Raw genomic sequence first — 26,987 nt, forward strand, 5'->3', positions numbered from 1 at the left:
AATGTTTTTTGCACTTTGCACTAAACAAATGGCCGTGACACATTATGTATTTATTACAATTGGCCAAAAGTAATTACTGATGCATTTGAATAGGAAAAAAATCAAAAGGAGAAATATTCTAACTTTATGGGTTAGAGTGTGAATAAACTTGAACAGGTGGTGACGCAATGTAGCTGTGTCATTTTAACCACATTTTCAGCCAGTGGTAGAGTTTAGTTTGGTACCCCCACCCTGATCTGGTTACAGGTTCAACTGCAAATGTTATTTATATGTATTATATATCATATGTCTGTCTCTCTCTCTCTCTCTCTCTCTCTCTCTCTCTCTCTCTCTCTCTCTCTCTCTCTCTCTCTCTCTCTCTCTCTCTCTCTCTCTCTCTCTCTCTCTCTCTCTCTATCTATCTATCTATCTATCTATCTATTTTATATATTTTGCTTTCATGAAAGGTATTCATTCATTTGGGTGGAAGTAACAACTGTGAAGAGTTGGGGTTTGAAACTACATAGAAAAGCTCGGGCTGACTGTTGATGTGTCCTTCAGCAATCTACCTTTTTCAAAAGTTACAGCACAGCATGCTCCTTGCACTGTGACAACGCTCACTGGAAATCTGTTTATTTGCTGTTACTCTTGTTATTTGTCATCTAAACGTAATAGGACAGTAATAATGAGGGAGACTAAGTATGTAGCGTTTATGATCACATTTCGGCTCATAGGTTTAAGGCTGTGTGAGGTCACTTGGTCTGTTTATTTGTTTTTTCACGCTATTTGCATCCTCGATTCTACGAATGCACGTAAAAATGACTTGGTGGATTATTTGAAGCGGTTCCACTTTGCAGTAGTATTTGGGATGTTTGTGTTAAATGACATCATGCAGTTGCAAATTTCCTGACGGACGGGTGGTGCTTTTTGCGCCTCCTGTCTTGACAGAGAGGTGTAACGGCACTTTACTTTTCCCATTTCGAGGTTTGGTGTCGGTATCGGTGTTGGGCTCCACGAAAGCGTTTTAGCGAGGCGGAGAGTTCCTCATCACAAAGCCAAAATGCTGAACATGTGGAAGGTTCGGGAGCTGGTTGACAAAGCGTGAGTACCCCGCAGCTCTTTCGCCTGGTTTGTGTACGGAGTTTACCGGTTTGAAAGAGACACGTATCAAAAACTTTGACGTCACATCGCTCGGACAAGTTAGCTAGCTTGTACGCTGCTAACCATGGACGGCAGATAACATGCAGTAGTTCAACATTTACCATTTATATGTAGGTGTTGCTTTTGTGGCGGTTGGTATATGACCCAGCCCGTGCCGTCACGGCATTTAAGTGCGTTGTTGGTGTATCTTCCTGGGGGGTCAAGCGAATAAACTTAGCCAACAAGCTAATTTCTTAGCGTACTTGCTAGGTGGCTAATTGACCAGGCTAGCCAGCTAAGCTAGTTTGACAGCTCTCATATTGAAGTAAAAACATTGGCACGACACAAAATCGACGCCTAGTTTGAAAATATATTATTTAAATGTAGAAACTTACAATGTGGTGCGTCAGTTATGATCATTGTTAAGTTGAAGTTTTACTTACTTAACAACACTGTATGTACAGTATGTAAACATATCATGCCGAACAAGCCTGAATCAGGAAATCTTTGCACCCACTGACTATTCAATGATTCGAGGAATTCTGTCACACCAACACACATTTTCTTGTAATATGGCACGAAAGATGTTATACTCGTGGTCCCGGGTTAGCCCACTAAATCCCAAATTTGGCGAAAATAAAAATGGCACAACTAAATAATAATATATAAGGAAATAGAGGGGTGTTTTATTTCTATAATCTAAGTTGTTGGCTTGTCCAACAATTTCAAAAGCCATTTGTGCTAACAAGATTTCGATATTCTCAGTATTATTGAATTTAAGCAAGCCAGGTATAAATGAAGAGATTACCAGAGAAATTATTTGACAAGCAGATGCAAATAATGCCGCTTCACTCTTTGATTTTTCTGTCTGTCCATTATAATGTCAGTTATGTCTTGTGGTAAGCACAAACTAAAGGTACATATTTATACTAGCTAGGAATGGTTGTTTTGCTATTTTACTGATAGTAATTCCATTACATTTTTGGTCTCAAAGTTTGCGTATTAGCTTGGATACAGAAAATGTTATTTTGAAATTATTTTTAGAAAAATGGCCTTAGGTGAGTAAATGTTTTTGGAAGTGTAATTTGATCACTGGTTTGTTGTGTGTCATTCACAGCGAGTTAATAGCTCACATAACTTTTTGAATGTGTGCTTCCGTTAGCTTTTGTTTGTTTAGGTTTTTACATGTGGCTGGCTGTGTGAATAATAAAACGTGTAGGTTCATGAAAATTTACAAACTTACGACTCAACAGTGCATCACTGTCAGAAACCTAACTTCTATTTTATCGCTAATATCAGGGCACCGAAAATAAAGCATTGCATCACCACATCCTTTCTGAGTGCCTCTGTAAGAGTAGGCAAGATGTTGTGCAGTAGTAACGGACCTCACAGGCCTGATCGTAGAACATACAGAAGTTGAATTTGGTGAATTGTCATAAAGATAATCAAGGAAACAATTGACAAATGGGAACTTCAATTTCTTTCCAATAAAGGAAAACATTAAAAAAAAAACCTTGACATAGCAGTCATGTTGACACTACAGTATTTTGTCGCCCTTCCAAGAACATTACGTCCTCCACTCGTTACCATCCTGTGCTGTTGGACATAGTCTGCACAACCACAGAAAAGGGTGTATCATTTGTGTAACATTTGTTTTGCTGGCAGGCAGTCGTTGAAGTAATGTTAAGGGTAGAAAAAAGTTAACAGTGAGTAATGAAAATGAATAAAAGCACCCACACTTTGAAATGTTATTGAACATGTGACTTTTGAGACATTGCTGTCTGAGGACCTGGGGGGTTACTGTGTTCAATACAGGATGTCCCCCTAATCTGTTTTTGTAAGTGTTTGATGTTTGGTGGTTTTATCTCTACGTACTCATCTGCCATTTTGTGACTCTTGAATGAGGTCACATTCTAACCAGAACCTGAAGTTGCATCATGTTGTGCTGAGGGCTCAAGTGGATAAATGCAACAAGTGGCGGCATTAGTTTGTATTGTCATCACAATTTAACAACCAATGAACTATTTAACCCAAACAAAAGCTCACACTCGCTCTTGCTCTCCAAGGGGGTGCCTTTGCTTGCATCTCTGTGTCAAAGACCTTTTCATGTTCTATGCTGGAACCCAATTTGCTTTTACTCGTTCAGCGTCATGTTATTTTCTTTTCTTTTGAATGCTGGGTTCATCAAGAGAGTTAACAGAGCACTCTCCTTTGTCCCACTGTCCAGACTGCCTGAAAAAACAAATGTTTATGGGTCTGGGATTATTAAAGTCTTATTTTTTTTATTGCAGTGTTTAAACAGTGAATTTGTTATTTGGATATTTAAATAACGAACATGTTTTTCACTTTATTTAAGGAACATTTCATGTGCATGTTTTGCATATTTTCGCTCTCGCTCTCTTCTCTCTCACCTTTTCACTCTCTCACTCTTGATCCTTCACAGAACCAATGTGGTGATGAACTACTCAGAGGTGGAATCTAAAGTCAGAGAGGCCACCAATGATGACCCCTGGGGGCCATCAGGACAACTGATGAGTGAAATTTCAAGGTTAGCTCAGCAATCACTGATTTCTGTGTTTGTTATTTTGCCTGTCTCTCTTACTTTGGAACAGCACAATAGTAAATTGTTCCATTTTCATGTACTGTTGCATGCTCTATCTGTCTATACAGCCCTAAAAAACATAGATGATATCAATTTGTATATGCAAGTCAGTTAAATAGACTCATTGGAGTAGCTAGCTTTATTTCACTACCCATCACTGCAGTTTAATAGTAGCTGTCCGGGCTGCACGAGACATCCGGGTTTGGTTGGTGTTGTATTCTCAAGAATCAGTCTTGTATTTTATAGCAAATTTAGACGTTATACATGACATAATACATTCTTTCAATCAAGTAAAAAAAAAAAAAAAAAGGCTTTGAAAATGATGAGGCTCGCTTTGAGTATATAAACCCTCACGCACCCTAGCACAGAGATATCCAACTTCGTTTCATCAGCTCGTCAGCAAGCTCTTCAGAAGCTTGATAACGATGCTGCTCATTTGAATTAGGTTCATTGGAAGAGAAAAACATTTAAAACATGCAGGGTAGCAGACCTTGAGGTCCGGGTTTAGACACCCAAGTCAAGTCAAGTCAAGTCAAGTTTTTATATAGCCCTAAATCACAAGCAGTCTCAAAGGGCTCTGTCCTCTGCATTTAACCCATCCCCATGTGATTTTGATCCATCCCCTGGGGGAGAGGGGAGCAGTGAGCAGCAGCGGCGCCGCGCTCGGGAATCATTTTTGGTGATCACCCCTGTCCTAGCATGATGCAGCATAGCCATTTTTCATAACTACTGTATTTCATTTACTCTTATTGTCATTTCCTCTATATTTGTTCGTCTTTACCGTCGATGATTGTTCTATTTGTATTGATTGGTAAAAGTGGAAAAGAACGACCAAGACACCACAGGTTGACTAAAACGGTGCCTTTAACAATATGACAATCTTGTGTTGCGAAAACTGTTGTGTGGGACTTTTTGTTGGCACAGGATATTTGTCTTTCATGTTATTGTTATTTTTTGGTCATTTTAATGTGTGTTTTATACAATGTAATACATTTGATGAAGAAACGAAATAAAGATATTAGAAGGTTGCTACATTAAATGTTGGATATGATGCATCCTAGATCAATGTTACCTATTTCTTGCCCCCTGTCAATGTGTCAATGTTCAGAGCGACCTTCATGTACGAGCAGTTCCCAGAGGTGATGAACATGCTTTGGACCCGCATGCTGAGAGATAACAAGAAAAACTGGAGAAGAGTCTACAAGGTCTGCCGGCCATGCACCGCAAGCTCTTTGCATACATACAGTACCGCATGTAAAACAAGGTCAATGACCCATGGTCACATCTGATAGACCCTTTTAGTACCTTACTATTCATTAACACACCTATGATATGGTTGGAAAACAAAGTTTCAGGCTGTTTGACATTTTTACCATTCAGCTAATTTTGGGTTGTATGATATGTTCAGAGTTAACTTCACGCTTGTGACAAAAATGATGTGTCCTGCCTTGCAGTCCCTACTGCTGCTTGCTCATCTAATCAGGAATGGATCAGAGCGGGTTGTCACTAGTGCCAGAGAACATCTCTATGACCTGAGATCATTAGAAAGTTACCACTTTGTGGGTAAGTGTTTTTCTTTGCAGTTCGCAAAAGTTTGGTGCATACACCAGCATTTCAACTCGCCACAACTCATTGTCACTTGAATTCAAAAGTTCTGCTTTGATAATAAGAGGCTTTCTTCGAACAGAATGTCAATGAACAAAACTTTAGTGTGGGCTATGATGAAAGGTTTACTTACGCCACAATTTTTCACATTCACATTCATACAGTCCCCTAAAGCTGCTTTCATTATTTTCAACCAAGTGTGTATTTGCTGCTCAGCGATGGTTACATATAGAGCATTCCATGTATGTGAGTCAGCACTTTTTTCATCAATTCATGTTTCAATGCTACATATGTTTACTGTTCCTAGACGAGCATGGGAAAGACCAAGGAGTGAATGTGCGCCAGAAAGTGAAGGAGATGGTGGAGTTGGTCCAGGACGATGAAAGGCTGAGGGAAGAACGGAAAAAAGCCAAAAAAAACAAAGATAAATTTGTTGGTGTTTCCTCCGATAGTCGAGGATACAGAGGTTACTGTAAGTCCATTCTTGGCAAATCTAAACAAATGTCAGTCCCTTCAATAAAAAAGTTATTTGAATTATCTGACCTAATCCCACTGATGTGATCTCCTCCAGCGGGGGACAGGTATGACACCAGTGAAACCCGTCACCGGTGGGATGATGATTGGGAGAGTAACAAAGGGCAGTTCCCTTTCAGCGATAAATTGGGAGAGATCAGTGACAAGATTGGAAGCACTATTGACGATACCATCAACAAGTTTAGGAAGAAGGACAGAGACGACTCACCGGACCGATTTAGGTAGGGGGAGTGAGTGGCAATTTCCCAAATATCAACAATCGTCAAATATCTATATCTACATATACCCACACCCCACTCACACCAGTAAGTGATTTTAACTCTCAAAAACATTGTCTATATCTTCTGATTTTTTCTATTCATTTTATTGCCCACAATAGTGTAAATGACTGGGCATGAAGTGGACAGCATTACTGTTTGAAAGAGATTTAGTTTGAAGAAGATATAAGATCTGATGCATTAACTTTCTATTTTGAGCTTTAACACATATCAGCCCCTAGAAAATAGAAATCGCAATTTAGAGTTTGGAAATTGGAGTTGGAGCTGGAATGTGCTTCTGTCTTCTGTTACATTGCCACATTTTGTTTTATTTTTTGAGACCATTTATTCGGGTGTTTCGGCTTGTCCCATCATATGTGGCCACAGCAAGTCTCTTGTAAATTAGCAAAAGCATGCGAAGCATACAAGTTTCAAATAAATTGAATTATTATATTATAATAATTATAATTATTATTATATTATTAATACACTTCTAATGATATATCAATTAATGAATACTAGTTATAAAACTGCAATATCTTAGTTTTTTTAAGAAAAACAACACATATCACATGAACTTTATATTGGAGATTTAGCAGCTCAATTATAAAAACAATTTGTATAAATGTAGTGACCTGGAGAGAGCTGGGACCAAAGTAACAAAGACTACCATCACACTAGGTCACCAGGGACTCAAATCCTGGAGTGCCAGATGTGTCCCCCTGCTTAAGCCAGTACATGTCCAGGCCCGTCTGAAGTTTACTAAAGCGCATTTGGATGATCCAGAAGATGATTGGGAGAATGTCGTATGGATTGTCAAACTTCAGACAGGCCTGGACATGTATATGTAAATATGTAAATACTTATTTCCCTCCATAATTGGCTTTTTTTTTTTTTTTTTTTTTAAATCAGACAATGGATTTTTTTTTTTTTTTGTGCCTCATAGTTGAAGTGTACCTATGATGGAAATTACAGGCATCTCATCTTTCAAGTGGTAGAACTTGCACAATTGGTGGCTGACTTTTTTGCCCCACTGTAAGTGATGAGAATGTTGACTCTAAACCACAAAAGAACAAATACAAGGAAGAATGAATGGCCAATTTTTTGTCATGGTCATTGATTGTGTTAAGATGTTCAAAGAAAATATATTGCACAATTAACCCCCAAGTTTAAACAGTTTTTCATGTTTTCCTAACAGCTGTGGCATACCAATTTACACTTGGGCAGATCCATTCCTGTGGCGCATTCAGCCAAAAATAAGTGCCTCTGGCACAAAAAAAATATATATATTTTCCTCGCACCCTGCGGATTTGTTTGTCATCACTTGCCTAAAGGCTAACAGACATTAAGACAGTAGTTAAAATATGAAGATAGCGCTAGCAGAGCGCATTAGGCATTGTTTTTTTCTAATTCGTTCATTTGGCCCTGACCAGTGACGAGGAGGAGCGAAGCCGCTCATCTCAGAATGGCAAAGCGGGCAAAGAGTTTAAAGATGAAGAAGAGACCGTTACCACCAAGAGTGTACAAATAGTCCAAGCAACAGAGACTACAGCCACTCGCAAGAGAGGAGGTGTTCCATCGAAGAAAGTGGACTTGGGGGCGGCGGCCCAGTACACAGGAGAGGCCAGCCCCACCGCTTCCACCAAACAGGTTGTGTGTGAATACACTTAAGATAGGCTAAGTGTGTTGTGGATGCATGCTTCTGATCTAAACGTATTCTGTATTGCAGCCACAATCCGCAGCAACGAAGGCCTTGAGTAGCGGACTAGCTGACCTACTAATGGTGGACTCAACACCTTCGAAGACTCCTTCCACTGGTATAATTTTCAGGCATTTTGGGTAACGGTGGTTTAGAGGAAGTACTGTTGGTTTAGTTCAGCTAGTTGTGTTTGATGCAGTTGTCACCAGCTGACCCTACCATTTAAAATAAATGTAGATGATGTTTGTAAAAAAAAAGAGCTGTGGTCTGGCATATTGCATATCGAGATTCAACCAAACTGTGTGCTTCAACTAGCAAAATGCTGCTGTCACGTGCACATTTCAAGATCTGTGGTTGTTCTGCACTTAAAAAAAAAACAGCGTTAAAGATCCGATTTACAAACAGTTCAATTGCCATCAGAATAAGCAAAGCTTCTCTGCTATTAAATACCTTCGAGTAATAGCCCAGTGTCAGATAACTGATTTGTTGAGTCTGTGCAACTGGCAATGAGGAATGCCGACCTGATGGCCTAACAAGCTAGCTGTCAAGCTAGCTTGCTTCAAAGCGACAGTTGTGCACTTGTCACAATGTGCAGCTGCTGACGCTAGCGTCAGATTTTGGGGACAGTTGGAGGAGGGAGCTAATGTATAGGAACTAAGTGCACCAGATGTTTTTGGGAGTAGTCCCCGGTGAGTGAAGAGGGCGGGAGGACTGAACAGATGTCACCACCCCTCCTTTCTGCCAAACACTCCTGAGCACACTGAAGGAATGCTAACTGTCAGCTCAACACCTGGAGCTCTTCTCTAAAACGGACATCTTTATGACTGGTTCTCATTGCAGACTTAATGAGTGGATTTGCCGACTTCGCTTCACCCGCTGCTTCTGTCGGCCTTTCCCAAGTATCTGGTAGGATTCAAGACTTTCTTTCAAGTGTGTGTTGTGCCATTGTAGCTATTCCAGCATACTACTAGAATATTCAGAAGGAAAGCTGGCCATATGGCGCATGCTACCTGCTCTGCATAACAAGAACAGACACACATCAGCTCTAGTTATGGATGACAAGGAGACAGGGACAGAGGAAGATGGGGCGGCGGGTGAATGGGGGCGTAGCGGAAGTTGAGATGGAGAGACAACAAGCGGAATCAATTCAATTAAATTTTAAAATGTGGCGTCAGTTATCACTGAGAATACATCCATCAGAGTGGACTGAGCCGACTCAACTGTTGATTTGCCAGGACAGGTGTGATTTGTTTGCAGAATGTCATTGTTATTTATACTCCATTTGGAGCGATATCACAGCAACCTTTGCACAAATAACTTTTTTTGTGTGTGTTGCTTTTTATCCTGCAGCCGGACCAGTCTCCAGCAACAATGGAGACTTTGGCGAGTGGAATGCATTCCCTGATGGCCAGATGCCAGCATCTGCTCAGCCTGTTGACACCGGTGGAAATGACCTTTTTGGAGCCATGAGAGCTGGTCCTGCCCCCGCCCCTGCTCCAGTTAATGCTGCGGGCTCCACTTCATCCTCAGCAGATCTATTTGACCTGATGGGGCCGGCTCAGTCCTTTACTTCCTCTCAGAGCCTCAACTTCAGCATGAACAGTACGCAGAGCATGAGCACCACAGGCCTGCCTCAGTCGAGATCACAGGTATGCATGGTTGCACTCATACACCAATGCATCTATTCTTAATAATTGATCAATATACTTAGCTTTACATGACATCAGTTTCATGTTTCGATTTTGGGGAAATTGCATTTGACAGATTTGGACTGCTGATGATCAATTAATGTGCTTGACTGACGATTCAAAATAGACTCCAGAGCATACATGATATCATCTCACTTTGCCAGTGAGAGCATCACTCAACATTTGTATACATAGTAATCTATATATAACCTGATCAATGTGACCACGTGACAGCAAAGCCTTTTGTGATTTTAGAAAAAAACAAGTTTAACAAAAATGAAACAATCACAAGTACAACCAATGGATACTCAAAGGTTTGATGTAATGAAACATGAAATACAACATATTGACTTAAGAGGCTAATTTGAAAGTAGAAAACCTTCTCTCACACTTCTTTAATGAGCTTGGTGTTGTACAAATAAATTAGTCATCGCAAAACCTAAGCAGGGACGACTGCTATTCCGCATTAAGTACTAGGACAGGAGACATGACCTTTTGTGACATCTGCTGTCGGAATTGCTAAAACAATGTTGCCTCTGGAGACGCATCATTTTTCAGGTATTATTTTCAACTGCAAAACCAAAAGAGAGAACATGATCAAGAGAATATGACAGTAGAGAAACAAAAGACAATAATTACGTCAACACAGTCATATGATCAAAGCTGATTAGTGTGCATAGTACACAGTCTCCCTACAAGAAAATAAGTGGGGTGTTAGAAAATAAATACATTATTAATTGGAAAAATAGTAACGTCCGTGCTACTTTTTACTAAATTATAATATTGAAACTTATTTCTAAAAAAAAAAAAAAAAAAATTACTTCTATGTCAAGGGAGCTATACTTTTTTTTTCTTGTTGCTTGTGTGCAAAATATTACTTGTAGTTGGTAATATCAAATCATATATACAAATACATCTTTTGCCCAAAGCAAGTTGTTAGAATTTTGCGGCAACCAGTTCAAGGTGTACGCCGCCTATTTCCCAACGTCACCTGGCATAGGTTCCAGCACACCCGCAACCCTCGTGAGGATGACATGTTTCAGATGACGAATGGAGAGTCACATATACTAATTGTCACACTACCGCACCCATTTATATGGCTATGTAGCTAAACTGGGCTATATAAGCAAATCTTCCACTGAAGCCACTAAGTAAACATAGCTGCTATGCTGACAAAGATTAGCTTTTGCCATTTGTCATATCACCATTCCAATACAATACATCTTAATTTATATAGTGTTTTCACCACAGCTATTATTGTATTTTCACGTTTAAAAAACGCACTGTAATAAAAGGTGCAGTCTCAGTTGTGTGCCATGACTGTTTACCACACACATACGGCGCAACGGCTAATAGGGCGCGAGTTTTATATAAACAATCCACGCCCACACTTCCCCTGTAAACGTTCTCATTTACATTTTCATTTGTCAATAACACACACAAGCATACAAATGTGCGTATTTAAAAATGAAGCGGGAGCAAAACTGAGTTTGGTGTTCACATTTTTATTACCGGTAATGGTCATCAAAGTCGTCATCCTCTGTTTCCGCATTGAAATCTCCAACTGACATGCCAGGTTCACTTTCTTCATTGTCACTTTCCGTGGCGTGCGGCTCCTCGGCTATGATGCCGGCTTTTACGAAAGCTGGCACAAAAGTGCCATCAGACATGTTAGCCCAAGCATCCGCAATCCATTCGCAAATTGTGGCGTAACTCGCCCGGCCGGCGCTGCCTTCCACTCTTAGTAAAACTGTGCTCTCCATCGGTCATCCATCGCTCCCACGTCGCTCGCAGCTTTACTTTGGAGTTGCTTTGTCGTGCCTCCCGGAATGACAACAAGCTTGGCGTTCATTTGCTTCACCAGTTTTTTCAAATCAGCTGTGAGATGGGCACGCATAGAGCCACAGATAACAGCGATGGTGATATTTGCCATTTTCACTGTTGTCATAACAATGATGTTTTGCATGACGCATGGACCTGTTCTTTTATATACATTTTTATATTTGGCACATTCTTGACTCCTGATAACTCACACACACACACAAATAACTTCCTCTCAGACGTTGCAGGCGTGTCCACTGACTAAGCTGCAAACACACCCTTCTTGACTCTTACCTGCCACACAAATAGTACATTCTCACTGTAGGTACTCAAATGTCTGGAGTCACATCCAATACAGCCTCAGTTTACTACTGTTTAATATACACGGTACTTTTCCTGAAGTGTCCTTGTTGTGTGGACCCACAAACCAACACCTTAGAACAATGTGCTGACGTATTAGACGACCCTGCCGCCAATTGGTAAAATCCATAAATTTTAATCCGTTTCTGGGGCAGCCATTTTGTCAAGGCTCGGGTAATGACCAATGACGTGCCAGCTTACAAATATCACATGCGCAAAATATGAAAATTAATGATCTGTGATTGGTTGTAACCTTAGACCTGGCAACTGTGATATCATTTTCAGCAAGTGGTAAAGTCGCCGCCACCTGAGATGATTAAAATCGAATGGATTCGTCTGCTTAATTAATTTTTCACAAACTCGACGTTAATCATAATACCACGTTTAGACTACGGTGGCCATAGAGAACGCTTTGTGGTAAAGAACATTTTTGACTAAACAAAAAGAGATAATCACCCCACCTTTAAAATTATGATCAGAACTTGGACCTACAGAACTTCTATTAGTACTATATTTATATTGCTTACATAGTCTCAAGTTCAAGATTGCTTTAGTATTTCAAAAACCTGATATTTACTCATATCTTGGCATAGGACTTTGCGGTGATAACTGCACTTTTAAGGTATGTTTTTATTTATGCATTCACCAGCCCCTCCAGAACATGGGGGCACCTCTCCACCCGCAGACTGCTCAGCAGGGAGTCGTTTCTCAGGGCGCTGCAGCCAAAGCGTCGCTGCCTTCCACCTGGTCAGACCACTCTGTGAACATCAGCCTCGACTCGCTGGGACCCGGCATGCAGGCACCCAAGCAGAGTCAACCCTCCCTCAACACACTTCAGCAAGGTATCAGAAAGATGTCGACATAAATTTGAACTCTGCGCCCTGGCTGCTTTTCAAGGAACCCGTCAATAATACAGTGCAGGATGTGAGCATTCAACAAGGAATTCATTTGCATCTTTGTTGGCGTAACCACATGGTTCAACCTCAACATGAAAGGCTGATATTCTCGCAAGTAGGCTAACTAGGAAGAGGCTCATAAATAAACAATCATTAGCATCATTAAGAATTTTGTCAATCTGGCAATCTTTTGGCAATGTTGTACCCCTAATGAATGTGGCAGCAAACACCCCAGCCAGGCTTGCACTTCATTTTATTTAATCTACCGTGAAACCTCTAATTCATTCCAGAGAGAAACAAAAATAATGTTTTGACATTGGTAGCCGTAATACACGTGTAAAAATATGGAACCGGTGCTATTAACAAAATGTACAAACAATGCAACAGGTTAGTGTGTCACAGATGCGGCTCAACAATCGGGCACTTTTTGTTCTGATTTGCCTCATCCAGCCAAAGGATGGCAAATGCCCAACTATCTTTTATGTTTTAAAGTTATGTTTGTCTGTGTGAGGTGTGCTAATACAATACATTATATTTTTATTTATATAGCGCTTTCACAACAAGAGTGGAATCGTCACGATAATACGCTCCAAAAACAAAGTCAGGCCGACAATCTGAACAGACGTGTTCTATATTTATGATCACAAAGCGACAAAGTCTCTGAGTCATTTGACTTGGTGGACTGTGACATAAACGGAATGTCACCAAGCATAATGAGGTAGCAGTGGTAAATAAAACAAATTATGTTCTACTCAACGTCGTTTTTTTTTTGTGTGTATAAAAGCGTGTTTCCAGAGACACTAAGAAATATTCTCCAAAGCACATCATCGTCGTTTTACAACACTGCGCCTATGTTCCTTTTTGGAAACACTAGCTAACTATAGCGCAAATCCGGGAGCCTCTCTTTATTCTTTTGAAGAGCCTCATGTTTTTGATAATAACTTGGATTTTTGTTTCACAATCTAAGAAACCCAAGGAACTTCATTTTTAATAAAAATGTTGATTGAATTCCGGGACTTTCGACATACAATATTTTGCTAAGTAATGAAATGAAGCTTAGTGAGCCCCGCCTATTGGATTGGATCACAACGCGCCATCAACGTCTCAGTCATTACCTGTTGCTACATCACTGATGGCTAGCAAGTGAACTTAGCAGCCAAAATTGAGTCATGTTGAAAGATTCCTGACCAATAATTTGCTCTTTAACAGTATTTCCATACAGTGGAACCTCCTCAATTAGTTTTATGAACGAGATCATGTCTAATAAAAGCATGTGACCTGGCTATTCAAATAGCAATGTGACTTTTTGAATACGTTGCAGGTAACCAGACCAGTGGAAACATGCTGTCACAAGGATTCTCTGCAATGAGCCTCGGACCCTCGGCAGCGAGACCGCCTGTCACTGTAATGATGCACCCCGGTGCCGGAATGGGAATGGCGCCCAACGCTGGCATGATGGCAATGGGGATGCCCCCAAACCAGGCAATGATGGGGATGTCTATGGCTTCCAACCAGGGCATGATGGGGATGGGCATGGGCATGAACATGGGAGGGGTGACGATGGCAATGCCCGGTGCCATGGGAATGGGGATGAACCCGGCAATGGTTCAGCAGGCCAAACATGACGCCTTCGCCGACTTTGGTAACTTTGGGAAGTGATGAAGAAGAGCCGAGGTGAGCCGAGGGGTCATTAGTGAAGGATTGTTCTGAGCTTCAAACAAAGAGTACTTGAAAAATGTCAACTCTCACGATACCAACGCCCTGCAATCTCCTTATTTTAAACAAATAATGCTGTGTAATGAATGACATGGATCGAAATGGATTTGTGCGAGCGTGCGTATGCATGTGTGTGTAGTTTGAACCAATGATCGGTGCGGTCTTCAGACAGCTACTGTAAATTGTGTGCCTTGCCGGTCATGAATGTCAGGTGTGTGTGCTTTTATAACCTCAATCAAACGGAATCAGCAGAATAGCAAAAATGTATATACTTATATATCGCTAGATATTTTTGAGATGCCTCCTATTGAATGGTGAGTTTGGAGAACGTGATCAGCCATTTTAACTTTCTAATATATCAAATTACCTCTCATTTTGTCCTCTGTCTTCCTTTAGCTTGAAAATAGAAAAATCTACATCTCTTTGCTCTTGCTAGAAAGAAATGTCATCTGCAGTTGCGGAGGTGTGTGTAACAATGTCAACGCTTGTTTCATCCGCTCAAGTCATTTGAATTAAGAGCACATTGTTACCTTCTCCACATGCTGCCATCACTATTGGCCACAGCCAGACCATCTTTCAGTAGTGGTACAATATCATGGCTCTTCTTGTTTGCATTTAAAGAAGATAATCAGTTCTTGGGAAAGTCCTCCTCCCTCCCAAGTACAAGCCAGAGTGCCTGCAAGATCTTTGCCTTTTCTCTTCTGTTAACTTCCATAAAGAAGACAATGTGACCATGCAGTGTTGAAGGCAGCAACCACACCATGTACAAATAATCTGTTTGTACTCGTGCCTCAAGCCAAGTAAACTGTCAGTACACAAAAGGCAGTTTAGTCTTAATTAGTTCTTTTATGCTGTTGATCTCAAACAGCTTTACTTCCTTTCTTTAGTTGTGTAATCCTGTTGGCGCAGACTGTTTGACAATTGCATCACATTGTATTTAAATTCTTATTTTCACATTTCCAACCGCTCGCGTGCAGTATTTGTCAGCTAGCGCGTCGTCTGTGCGTGCACATCTTTTACGACTAAGCAGGCGAGAGGACCGACCGTGGTGCTGATCTGTTGGGTGTACGTACTGCAGAAAGCACTGCTCCTTGTTGGAGACCAAGTGCCTCCTGACCCTTGTAACTGTAATATTACATCAATCTTGGGTGCCTGGAATTCCCTCAGCCACCCCCAGTTTGCCAACGATGTTATTAATAATTCACACGCCAGAGTATCAGGAAGTGGATCCTTGCAGCCTTGTGGGCCTCGGGAGGTCTTGCACACTGATACATTGTAGCCTTTTATTGAAGTCTGGTGCATTACAATGACCAAAATCTGTTTTCTTTCATTAGTTTGTGTTCTGCAGATTTTTTTTTTCTACTTTTGATCTCCTGTAAGTAGAAATGGGGTTGTTACTGAAACACTAGTATATGCAAATATCAAAAAGAAAAACCCATGAAGAAATTTTGCATTCCCATTTTGATTTACACAGCAATATAGCTTACAACATTAAACCGTTGATTGAAATGATTTAATGGTGTGTGTTATTTGGTGCATTAGCATCATTCGAAAGGGCTTCAAGCAGCACAAGGGAATCTTATTCAACATTCAAATTATTTCCAGTTGATGTAAATGCTGTATGGTGCTTTTCTCTTTAAGGCCCTCTAAAGGCTTAAAAATTCATCATTCACCTGCTGACAGTATCTTATACCGATACTTTGATAAGATCACAATTGCTAAGGATTGAGTTGGGAGACTACTACTGACCTACTTTCATTGCACTCCAAATAAAATGTTGAAAAATACACAAAAACAGACGATGAGTAACCGCTGCCATTTAAAAAGAAAAAACTTCCACGAGCTGCAGTAATTTGTGCTTTTATGGGTAATGTGCCCATTAAAGAGTAAAAGCAATCCAAGACGTCAAGACAAATGACAGCTTTTGAGTGCCATCTGCAATCTCGAGCATCGCAAACTCAATTATTCATAATGCATTTATGAAGTCCGCTGAGACCGCGCTGTCATTCCTGTTCAAACTAACTGGAAAAGCAACATCAAGAGACAGGCAGGAGACGACGGCCCCGCCGGAAGCACCGGGTGTGTGCTGACACCTGCTGGATAGCCCAGGATGGACGTACATTCTACGTGATTCACCATCAAACAAATTTAGGCCCCCCCCAAAAAATCTGGTATTTTTTTATTTTGAATATTGACAAATAAAGGTCAGGTAGTTTGTAAATGTAATCATTTCATCAAGTAAATGTTATATTTACTATTTTATTTACAACAAATCAAAATATTTGACATTGTACATGTGTTTCCCCCAATAAATGAATAGTAAAACAGGAATATGTAAGTTTTAACAAATTTGAATGGCAAATGGTCAAATTAGACCAACAAATACAGGTCCAGACAAAGAATCTGATCATTCACTTGCCGTCACACAAGTATCAATGTGAAGAGCCTTTTGTGTTGGGAGGGGGTAGGGTCAGTCAATCAGTGCCTTGCTCATGGGCAGGAAGCAGACTAGCTTCTCTGGAACAGCTAGTGCCCGCTTTTGCATTTCTCTCAACAGGATTTGAACAGTGAGTCCTCGGTCCTCTCGGCGCATTGCAGAGTTCCCATGCGGGAGATCAAGCAATTCTTACACCGCAAGGTGATTTGTGTGAAAGACGATGCAAATCTGACATCAACATTTATTTGTCCATCTCTTGGTTGTTTTCACCAGTAAAACCAGAGCTCTCCCTCAGTTCCTCAGCAGCATTCAACGTCTCTCAGTGTAGATGGTAAAGTGCAAGATGAAGTAGCGCATAAAACACCCACACAAATGCAGTCAGGGACTGTCAGAGCGGTTGAGGGTTGACCAGGAGAACATTCTCTCCCCTGATAAATAGCTGATTGATGTGGCGAGTGTGGACCTTGCCATACGCTCTGCACTCTTTCTCCTGACCTGCTTTGGTGCCCTTTGGTACCTCTGATGACTTGTCACTTCTGTGCCTGGCAGGGTGAGCAGATGAGTGTTCTGAAGTCGGTTTTGGCTTTGAAGGCAGACACAGGCCGCTTTCTACCTGGACGCGCTGTTTTGTTGTTGCTCCTTCACCTCCTGAGCTCTCCTGCAGCTTCAGCTTCTCAAAGAGCTGTGCAACAAAGGTGTTAATAGAGCATACAGTCAATCACAAAGGAGTAAATGGTATACCCGTGACATAGTGAGGGCCTTCTCATGGTACAACGCCTTCCCGAGAAGAGGCTCTCTGTATGTCTCATCAACGTCCACCATGGCCTGACGACGAGATGACAATGAGTGACCGTCTCCAATCACAAGCGCATCCCAATCACTCACCAAATTCCAGAACTTGTCAAAGGCCACAACAAAGCCAGAGCACACACCCCTCAGTCCTTTGAAGGTCCTGATGTGAACTTTGACTCTTATTCTCTCCTCCACGCATCTATAAAGTTCTCCCAAAGGACTGCCTTTGCATACTGTAAACAAAAGAGATATCGCGTCAGCTCCAGCAGTGATACTTTGGATTTAGACACTGGACAGCAGGTGGGCATGTTCTGAGATAAGTCAAAATAAATGTGATGGATGTCCAGACATCCAGTGGTTGGCTGTATAAACGTATATCTATTGAAATGCATGCAGATGACAATGTATATAGAATATAACTAATAGTTTGTGATTGTTGCTAGTCCAATACAAAAATAACAATGATATAAGGAGTCTTTTTTTTTTATTCCTCAGGCTATTAGTTCTATATTAATTTCAGTCATTTTGCACTAGCTAATGTAGTGTAATAATTATAAAGTTCGGGACATTCAAATGAAATTTGATCAAACGTACTTTATGAAGTTAGGTTGGGGTCAAAAGTTTGGTAAACATGAGCTGACCAATTCACTTTCTAGCATGTTTGTAAACGTGAACTGGCCAATTCACTTCCTAGCATGTTTGTAAACGTGAACTGACCAATTCACTTCCTCCACTTAGCCTTTCACTCTTCAAGTCCTCTGTTGCAACTTGATAAAATGTCACTGAGCCGCCAGGGTTAACGCACGTAGCAAATGTTGGAATTTAGCCAGGGTTCCAAAAAAGTTGCAATCAGTTACAAACAGTGGTAAAGAAACCCCTTTTTCTTGTCACACAGATATTTTGAACATGCCCAAAATTTCTTTGCCACAAGAAAAACAGTTGAAGACTATTCAAACTGTTGGCAACTGTTTGCAAACAAACATGAATGAACCCTGACAACAACAACCACAGCAAAAACCAAAATCCACAAACACTTGCTGCTCTGTGAGATGTAGGCTTGATTATTCTACTTAACATCTCGGTACTTGTTGATAGTTGTGAGATGTCTTGGTTTGATCATGTCTCAAAGTGAATGCGTGATGAAGAGGATGAATTCTAATTATGGAAATGGGGCGAGACCCAGCTTGGTGCCAGTCAGGGAAAAAGTTGTGCATTACAGTACAGTGCTTGTGTGTTATCACAATGGTGAAGTAGCTTTGTGCATTGAACCTACACGTCATCCTTGTCAGCACATTTTTCTGAGGCTTGCGTCTCCGTGGCTGCTGCGCGCGGCTGCTGCTGCTTCCTCCCTCCTCCTCCTCCTCCAATGACTTCTTGTTCACCATGAGTTTCTTGAGCCTCTCGATGCGCTCCGGGTCTGCGACTCCTCTCAGTGCCTTCAGCCGTCTTTTCTCCACATTCTCGGGCTTGGCTCTACCACGGCCCCCTTTCAGGAAACTTTCGTACTCGGCGATGTTGTTGAAACATTTTATGTTTGGAAACGGTAGCGGCACCGTGGACGAGTATAAGGCCAAAAGAGGGTCAAACCTTTCAGAACAAACGTCTATTTTTAACGTGTCATCATCCCGTGGACCCGATGAGGCACCAGAGCTGGAAGCGGAGTCTTTTTCTTGACGATGTGGTATACTACTTTGTCTGTCTCTTTCTTTCTCCTCCATGTTTGTTTGAAACAACCGCAGGCATGGGCTTGCACCTCTCAAAGCATTGTGGGAAATCAATTAACTCTCAAGTTAAGAAAGCTCACTCCACAACGGTCCTTCATTGATTGTCGGGATAGTTTAAACGTGTTGTGTGTTTTAAAATTTATAATATTATCATTATGGTAATAGCTAGCACAATGTAGTACAAAAAGGCCATCCGTATTGACACTTCAAATGCAAAACATTTATGCTGATGTGCAAAATAGACGATCTTTGATTCCCTCGAGAAAACGTTATACGTTTAGTTGAATATCAAATGGGTCATGTTACTTAAGCAAAATGTCAGTATGACTATAACGCAATTTATTCTAAGTTTGTATAACACGCAGTGGAGGTGTCGTCTTGTATGAGATTTTGGTAATCCGGAACCATGTGTAATCATATCCGTGTTATCAGTCGGACGAGCAATAGCGCTGAGCCAAATCGATCCGGCGTCACATCATGTTCTTCGTAGTTTTTTACATTGATTTTTTTTTTTAAGAAGACAAATTAGACTGAGAAGATAATACAACGACCAGAAGGCTGTTTTAACGTAACGGTTTTGCTTATAATTGCTCTGATTATTTTTCATCGTTTCAAGTGCGGTAAACCTGATTCTCTTTAAGAAGACTGATGTAATGCTGATTAATGACTGTAATAATCAAAACATGATTGTCATTTTTGTCTTTTGTATTTTCGGCTTGATAGATTAAACGTTCATACACAAAGGACAGTGACTGTTTATGTTCTAGATATTTTAGGATTAGTTAGTGGTTATTGGCATAATCATTGAGTGCCGTACAGGGCAAAGATAACAAACACTAGGTGGCGAAATAAGCACTGCGTACAGTTTAACACTAACTGGATGTTACTGTTGTTAGCATTTTTTTCCCCGGTTACCACTGGTAAAGTGGTTAAACAGATGTTGAACCAATTGTTAATGGATCCATGTTTGTCTTTGTTGCAGCAACGGATTGATGCAAATTATAAATGTCTGCAGAATTTGCAACGGTATCAAGTCTTGTGTTGTCAGACCCCTGGTCTGTTTATTTATTTCCACTTGTACCATGGCCAAGAGCAAGTTTGAATATGTGCGTAACTTTGAAGTAGATGACACCTGTCTGAGAAATTGCTACATTGTGGTGAGACTGGATGGCCGCAACTTCCACAAGTTAGTCTGCTTTCTTTGAATGCACATCTGTGATGTTTATCATTTTATGGTGCTATTGTTAAGCGTTAACAATATCATTGCTGCGTTTTAGGTTTTCAGAGCAGCACAAATTCACCAAACCCAATGACAACAGGGCCCTGGGCCTCATGGCCCGCAGTGCCCGCTCGGTCATGGAGGAGCTTGAAGATATTATCATTGCCTATGGACAAAGTGATGAGTTTAGTTTTGTTTTCAAGAGGACCACCAACTTGTTCAAGAGGAGAGCTAGGTAAACATGAGTGAGCTCATACTTTTCTGTTATTGTTATTGCTGATGTTTGTCTGATTTTATTTCTCTTTGCAGCAAGCTGATGACCCACGTGACCTCACAGTTCTCGTCCTCTTATGTCTTTTACTGGAAAGAGTTTTTTGGAGAGCAACCTCTCCTCTATCCACCAGGATTTGATGGGCGGGTGGTACTGTATCCTAGCAACCGCAACCTGAAAGACTATCTGAGCTGGAGGCAAGCAGACTGTAAGCATGTTGTTACAACTGTCATTGCACTGTTAATGGTGATGATGGAAGTGTCCAACTCTTTTTCTGAATTTTTCCAGGTCACATAAATAATTTGTACAACACAGTCTTTTGGACCCTTGTACAGAAAGGTGAACTAACCACAGTTCAAGCAGAAGCTCGCTTAAAGGTGACTATTCAACAAGCAATATAGCTATTCAAATATAGGTTGTCATCCAAAACTTTATTTAAAATATGTATTAATAAGTACACAATATGGAATAAGGAGGTCATCAGGTTCACAACAGCGTTCCTCTTTTACCAACTTGGCAATCCCAACGCATTCGTTAAGTCATGATTACAGTAAATATTTGAATGAAACTTAGGTTTAGGTCTTAAAAGTAATCGATTCAAAAGCAGTTACAAAATAGAAACAAAAAAGACATACTTCTACTAGTGTTATTTCAATTTCAAATCGTCACCTGTAATGAGTAAAAACCTTGAGATTTTGCAAGATGTTTTTAATACCCTTTTCCAGTAACTTGTAGTGCTGTGCACGAATCAGGGGTAAACTGTTCATTCAAATTGAGTCGTGAGTTGGCCATAAAAAGTGAACGCCAAATTATTTGAATGGATACTTGTTGCCACGATGCATTTGCTTAAAAGGAAAATCCAAAACATTCTCTTGCTTGTCTGGCTGTGCTTTGACCGGAGGCATGTTTTTTCTTCCTCTGTTTTATGGCAGTTGGCAAACAACAAGATGCTTTACCACCACCTTCTGAAATGAAGTGTGGGTTTGGAAAATCCTATCCTATCGTAACCTCATAGTTACCCATATTATGTTCAAAAATAGAAATTTTAAACATCAACTCTTCTTTAAAATGTCTCTATCTTGCATTCGAAGCTATTTCATAACCTCTCCGCTCAATAATTAGTTGTCTTGCATGATAATACTTGACACACAATTCTAATGAAATTGATCGACATTGCCATTTAGTGCCAAAAAGCTGAGCGATGCGTTGTTGCCCATTCACAAATAAACCTGATGGGTTAATTTCTCTCTAAAGGGAAAAAAACTATCATGGCTTTTGCGGCATTTGTAATTGGTGTAGACTTTTAAATAATTACGTACATTGGACTTTTCATTAATTGGTCTAAAACATGACACGTTTCAATGTAAAAATAAAAAATGGAAAGCCGTAGCAACAAACTGGCCCCCGACAACAATTAATTTGATATTCCCTGATGTAAAGCAATGTGTCCGACCCACTGCATTTTCGCTGCATCCGCACACTTACTGCATATCATTTTTCTTAATGCACAAAGGACAAATTTTAGTGGTATGAATAATTTTATTATTTTTGGGAAGCTCTATAACAAAAACATACTCAATGCTTCTTCTCAGTAGTGGTTAGAAGTTGTTAGCCTGGTCCTGCTATCATATTTATTTACATCTCAAGTTATTTTTATTCCTGCTACGAGATTTACTATTTTTCAGAATTTCCCATTCCTTTAACGATCTGTGCGTCACAATGCAGTGAGTTACCATTGCATTACAAAACAACTAAATAATAAGTAATAATTAATTGCTAAATAACAGTGCATGTAAGAGTTGTCAAGAGGTGAGACATGTTTAAATGTCTTAACCGTGGCAGAAAAATACATTTTTGATGGTTATGTATTAAACAGTTTTTTCGTCATCCTTTTTACATTTTTACAGCTCTACTTTCAGAATTTGAAGTTTGTACTTATGCATTAAAAATGAACTTCTTGTACAGCTAATTTGATTCAGTCTTTATACACACAATATTACATTTGTGTATTCATACAGGGAACGTTAGCTGCTGCCAAAAATGAAATCCTGTTCTCTGAGTTTGACATTAACTACAACAAAGAACCGGCTCTCCATAGGAAAGGCACCACTCTCATCTGGGAAAAGGTCAGATGATTTGAGACTAATTTATTTATTTCTACTTGAGATATTGACAATTTGGCTGTTTTCATGTTAAGATACACCCCTAATATTGAACACAAATTTAGTCACAATTTGTTCATTGACTGCAAAAAAAAAAAAAAAATAGAGGCTTAAACTGGAAACCTTTATTTATTCTATAGCAGTGGTTCTTAACCTTGTTGGAGGTACCGAATCCCGCCAGTTTATGTGGGTATTCACCAAACTACTCTTTAGTGAAAAATGAAATTACATCTTTCAAATTCAAGACATAAATGTTTTTTACTGATGCACTAAATGAGCCATGCATGAACATCACCTTGTTCAAAGAACAAAACCAACACAATACAGAACTCACAACAAATTACATACCTGCAAATCAGTGTGAATTCTGGTTTTGCCTTTTTGAAACCAGTTCAGATATGCGTCATCACAGATTTACACGACAAATCAGGTGTGTTCGGACCTCCGCAGTGGAGGCTCTGCCAAACCCTTGAGACCTCACTGAACCCCTAGAGTTAGATCGAAACCAGGTTCAGAACCACTGTACAATAGGGCTGAATGATTTATCGTTTTGGGACATCAAAGCTACGATTTTTTTAAAGGGCTATTATCCCCCACACTCACCAATCAACGAATGACATGCAACTGTGGACAAGTCATACTTAAAAGCTGGTTTAAAAAAAAAAAAAAAAAATCTCACATCTATGTCCCATAACTGTTTTCTGCTTGGCAATGCTATTTCTTGGCTCTAAGATAGCTTACGCAGCTGCAACATGGATTTTATGATATCACATGTAAATCGTGGCGGCTCGGTGGAGCACTGGTTAGCACGTCCGCCTCACAGTTAGGAGGGTGCCGGTTCGTTTCCATCTCCAACCCTCCCTGTGTGGAGTTCGCATGTTCTCCCCGAGCTGCGTGGGTTTCCTCCAGGCACTCCGGTTTCCTCCCACATTCCAAAAACATGCTTGGTAGGCCGATTGAGCACTCCAAATTGCCCCTAGGTGTGAGTGCGAGTGCGGATGGTTGTTGGTCTCTGTGTGCCCTGCGATTGGCTGGCAATCGGTTTAGGGTGTCCCCTGCCTACTGCCCGATGACCGCTGGGATAGGCTCCAGCACGCCCGCGACCCCCGTGGGGACAAAGCGGTACAGAAAATGGGTGGATGGATAGACATGTAAATCGTAAACAAGTCACAGTTTTACCCAAGAGGCAAACGTGTACGCTCGTTGCTAAAATAGGAAAAAATCCCCAAAATAAATCCCTCTGTCTTAACTAACTCTGGCATAATGTAAAAATAAAGCTCATAATAAGTGTTGGCGCCTGTGCTGAGGACACTTCTGTGTTGCTTTGTCGATGCACCTCGGTAATAAGCGTCGAAAATGAATCACAGGAAGAGATGTTCTGAGTTAAGCCTTGCTCATTGTGTGACATGCTTATGACAGACATGATGTTTTGAACTATGAGGCATATTTTGGTCCAATTCTGGCGTGTCTACACCCTGGGGAAGACCAAATGCTTTGTAAAGCAAGTTTCTTTAATGAACAGAATGTGCACTCCCCTACACCCACGTGACAACAGCTTTTACAAATGCTTTTGTCAACATACTTCAAGAATTATAGGGCACTTTACAAAATAGCCAGTTTTTGGTCATCAGTCCTGTCTCATGCATGAGCATGTCACGTCTCCGCTCTGCTCTCGCCCTGCTGGCTGGCTGCCCTGCCCCACTCACGATGGATGCGTGTATGAAACTGACCTTCATTTATGCCCTACAGTAGCAGAGTGACCATGTCAAGATTTAAGTATTGACGTCAAGATACCATCCATCCATTTTCTGAACCGCTTTATCCCCACGAGGGTCGCGGGCATGCTGGAGCCTATCCCAGCCGTCATCGGGCAGCAGGCGGGGGACACCCTGAACTGGTTGCCAGCCAATCGCAGGGCACACAGAGACGAACAACCATCCGCACTCGCACTCACACCTAGGGGCAATTTGGAGTGCTCAATCGGCCTACCAAGCATGTTTTTGGGATGTGGGAGGAAACCGGAGTGCCCGGAGAAAACCCACACGGGCTCGGGGAGAACATGCAAACTCCACACAGGGAGGGTCGGAGATGGAATCGAACCGGCACCTTCCTAACTGTGAGGCGGACGTGCTAACCAGTGCGTCACCGAGCCGCCGACGTCAAAATACCCTGCTAGTGAAATCAGAGGATAGAAAGCCATATTCACATGCAGTGCAGTATTTAGTCTCAAGATGGCATCACACAGAAGGTTTTTGCCCCAAATTCAAAAGTTGCATGCACTAAACACTGTAGAGAGCACGAGTAGGCACCCGTTTATACAGTTGATCTGCAACAAATATGTTCTGTTAATAGCATTTTTACCCATAATCCATGACCAAAACACACACACGTAGGGATTGGTGTCATGCTAATGATCTGACAGCATGGCTGAGTCATCTTCATAAACTGCTGATGTAGAATAAAATGCAGCAAAACACTCACATTCGCACACATCCACCTAACAATCAACTTCGCATGTGCCACATAACTGAACCTAATCCTTGTTAAACACAGCAAAAGTGTGCATCCAACTAAACTGTGTTTATGCATTGAAACGTTGCATGGGTGACACACCAGTCAGGTATCTGGGTGTTTTTCAATGATAGCGTTTCAGTCAAAAAACAATGTTTATAGTATGTAGAGGACAAAGCTTTTTAACTTGTTTATCGTTTCTTTTTTCCCAGCGTGATGAAAGTGTCCTCAAACAAACAAAAGGAGTGAATGACGAGAGGAAGGACGTGCATGTGACTCGGAGCAGGAGGAGTGTCCAGGCCTACCACTGTGACATTATAGGGGAAGAGTTTTGGCAGCAACATGCAAACATTCTGGAAGATGACGCCTGCTAGTGTTGTGAAAAATAAACACATATCATGATGACTGTGAGAGTGGGCATTCAATTTGTTTACCTAACATAAGCAACATCTCATGTACAGTGGTGGCCCTTACCCCAGAGGCAGGTGAAAGTCACCCTCGAGACAAACATGTTTTATATCACAATGATTTATTATGAACTCATCGAAGTGAGCCAAGGAATAGTTTGTGTTAGCATGCTGGGAGTCTGACAACCAAATCCACCTACAGTTCCTCTGTGCCCCTTTCACGTATGTCACACAATTTCTATTTCTAATAACAGAAAATTCTGTTGCAGTGGTGTGCCAAAAGATTTTAAGTACCGTAATTTTCGGACTATAAGTCACGGTTTCTGTCATAGTTTGGGGGGGGGCGACTTACATGTAATTTTTTTCACAAACTTTCAAAATTCAAAAATCCGCGATGAAGTGAAACCGCGATAAACAAACCGCGATGTAGCAAGGGATAACTGTCAAAGTCCACTAACTGCACATGTGTGCATATATACAAAAAGTTAAACCGTCATAGATGGGCAAAGGTAAGTGGTTACCTCAACCCATGGTATCATGCACTCGCATCCAATCATATCTAAACTAAAAGATCTCTTAAAGCATGTGTTTGGGGCTGCTGATATTTGCATATGACATTCTACATACCTCCCACAGTGTGTTTCAAGTAGATACTAAAATGCTTGGCACAAGCGCTCAGTCTTGTATCACTGCCAGCATGCCATTTAGAGAAGTGAATGGATTTGTGGGCCTGCACTGTCATCAGTGCTAAGAATACCTCCACACACCCCGAGTACACTCGATCCCCCTGACATGTGCGTGGCATATTTATCATTGCACTTCCGAATGACCGCCTCAATATGAATGGCTGCTGCGGATCAACCCGGCTGGATATTTCATTTCTGTCGTAGGCTCACTAAGTGCTTAATTTTGGGGTGGGGCAAACTCTTTCAAGCTACGGTAAATACCCAACAACTGTTTCAGATCTGTAATACCAGTGAATTAATGTTGCATCGCTTAATGCACTTCGATGCTTACTACCCTAAAAAAAAAAAAAAAAAAAGCAGCTGTGTTCAGGATGTTTAACTTGGCACACAGCCAAACTCGAGAGTTTCTGGCAAGTGGATCACTTATTTAAAGGCACTATGCGGTTACATTTGAGCTTGCTGGTTGAAACTTGTTCATAAT

General features: G+C 40.9%; 3 protein-coding genes across 6 annotated transcripts; 2 read left to right on the forward strand and 1 right to left on the reverse strand.

Annotated features, from left to right (window-relative positions):
- The first annotated feature begins 679 nt into the window (after positions 1 to 679).
- On the forward strand, positions 680 to 15,809 carry clint1a (clathrin interactor 1a). 2 transcript variants are annotated; one of them, XM_085905431.1, is made up of 12 exons: positions 680 to 1,080; positions 3,563 to 3,667; positions 4,830 to 4,926; positions 5,176 to 5,284; positions 5,634 to 5,798; positions 5,898 to 6,081; positions 7,551 to 7,770; positions 7,847 to 7,934; positions 8,657 to 8,722; positions 9,167 to 9,465; positions 12,335 to 12,527; positions 13,903 to 15,809. In XM_085905431.1, the coding sequence occupies exons 1-12, from the start codon at positions 1,040 to 1,042 to the stop codon at positions 14,238 to 14,240; spliced, it is 1,905 nt and encodes a 634-aa protein (XP_085761557.1). In that variant the 5' UTR covers positions 680 to 1,039; the 3' UTR covers positions 14,241 to 15,809. The 2 variants fall into 2 exon arrangements, with proteins under 2 accessions (XP_085761557.1, XP_085761558.1); XM_085905432.1 differs by having other exon boundaries at positions 685 to 1,080; positions 7,551 to 7,767.
- A 733-nt stretch (positions 15,810 to 16,542) lies between these two features.
- On the reverse strand, positions 16,543 to 19,317 carry lsm11 (LSM11, U7 small nuclear RNA associated). Of its 2 annotated transcripts, XM_085906093.1 has the most exons (5): positions 18,800 to 19,317; positions 17,620 to 17,759; positions 17,476 to 17,559; positions 17,348 to 17,416; positions 16,543 to 17,276 (listed from the first exon to the last, which is right to left on the reverse strand). In XM_085906093.1, the coding sequence occupies exons 1-5, from the start codon at positions 19,242 to 19,244 to the stop codon at positions 17,265 to 17,267; spliced, it is 750 nt and encodes a 249-aa protein (XP_085762219.1). In that variant the 5' UTR covers positions 19,245 to 19,317; the 3' UTR covers positions 16,543 to 17,264. The 2 variants fall into 2 exon arrangements, with proteins under 2 accessions (XP_085762219.1, XP_085762218.1); XM_085906092.1 differs by having other exon boundaries at positions 16,543 to 17,416.
- Positions 18,899 to 25,809, forward strand: thg1l (tRNA-histidine guanylyltransferase 1-like). 2 transcript variants are annotated; one of them, XM_085906095.1, is made up of 7 exons: positions 18,899 to 19,900; positions 20,233 to 20,436; positions 20,528 to 20,704; positions 20,779 to 20,948; positions 21,029 to 21,117; positions 22,759 to 22,866; positions 25,626 to 25,809. In XM_085906095.1, exons 2-7 carry the CDS (start codon positions 20,243 to 20,245, stop codon positions 25,785 to 25,787), a joined length of 900 nt encoding a protein of 299 aa, XP_085762221.1. In that variant the 5' UTR covers positions 18,899 to 19,900; positions 20,233 to 20,242; the 3' UTR covers positions 25,788 to 25,809. The 2 variants fall into 2 exon arrangements, with proteins under 2 accessions (XP_085762221.1, XP_085762220.1); XM_085906094.1 differs by having other exon boundaries at positions 19,332 to 19,818.
- The last annotated feature ends 1,178 nt before the right edge of the window (positions 25,810 to 26,987 follow it).

Source organism: Syngnathus leptorhynchus, chromosome 2 (assembly GCF_054491065.1).
Source record: "Syngnathus leptorhynchus isolate UIUO chromosome 2, UIUO_Slep, whole genome shotgun sequence".
Taxonomy (NCBI): Eukaryota; Metazoa; Chordata; class Actinopteri; order Syngnathiformes; family Syngnathidae; genus Syngnathus; species Syngnathus leptorhynchus.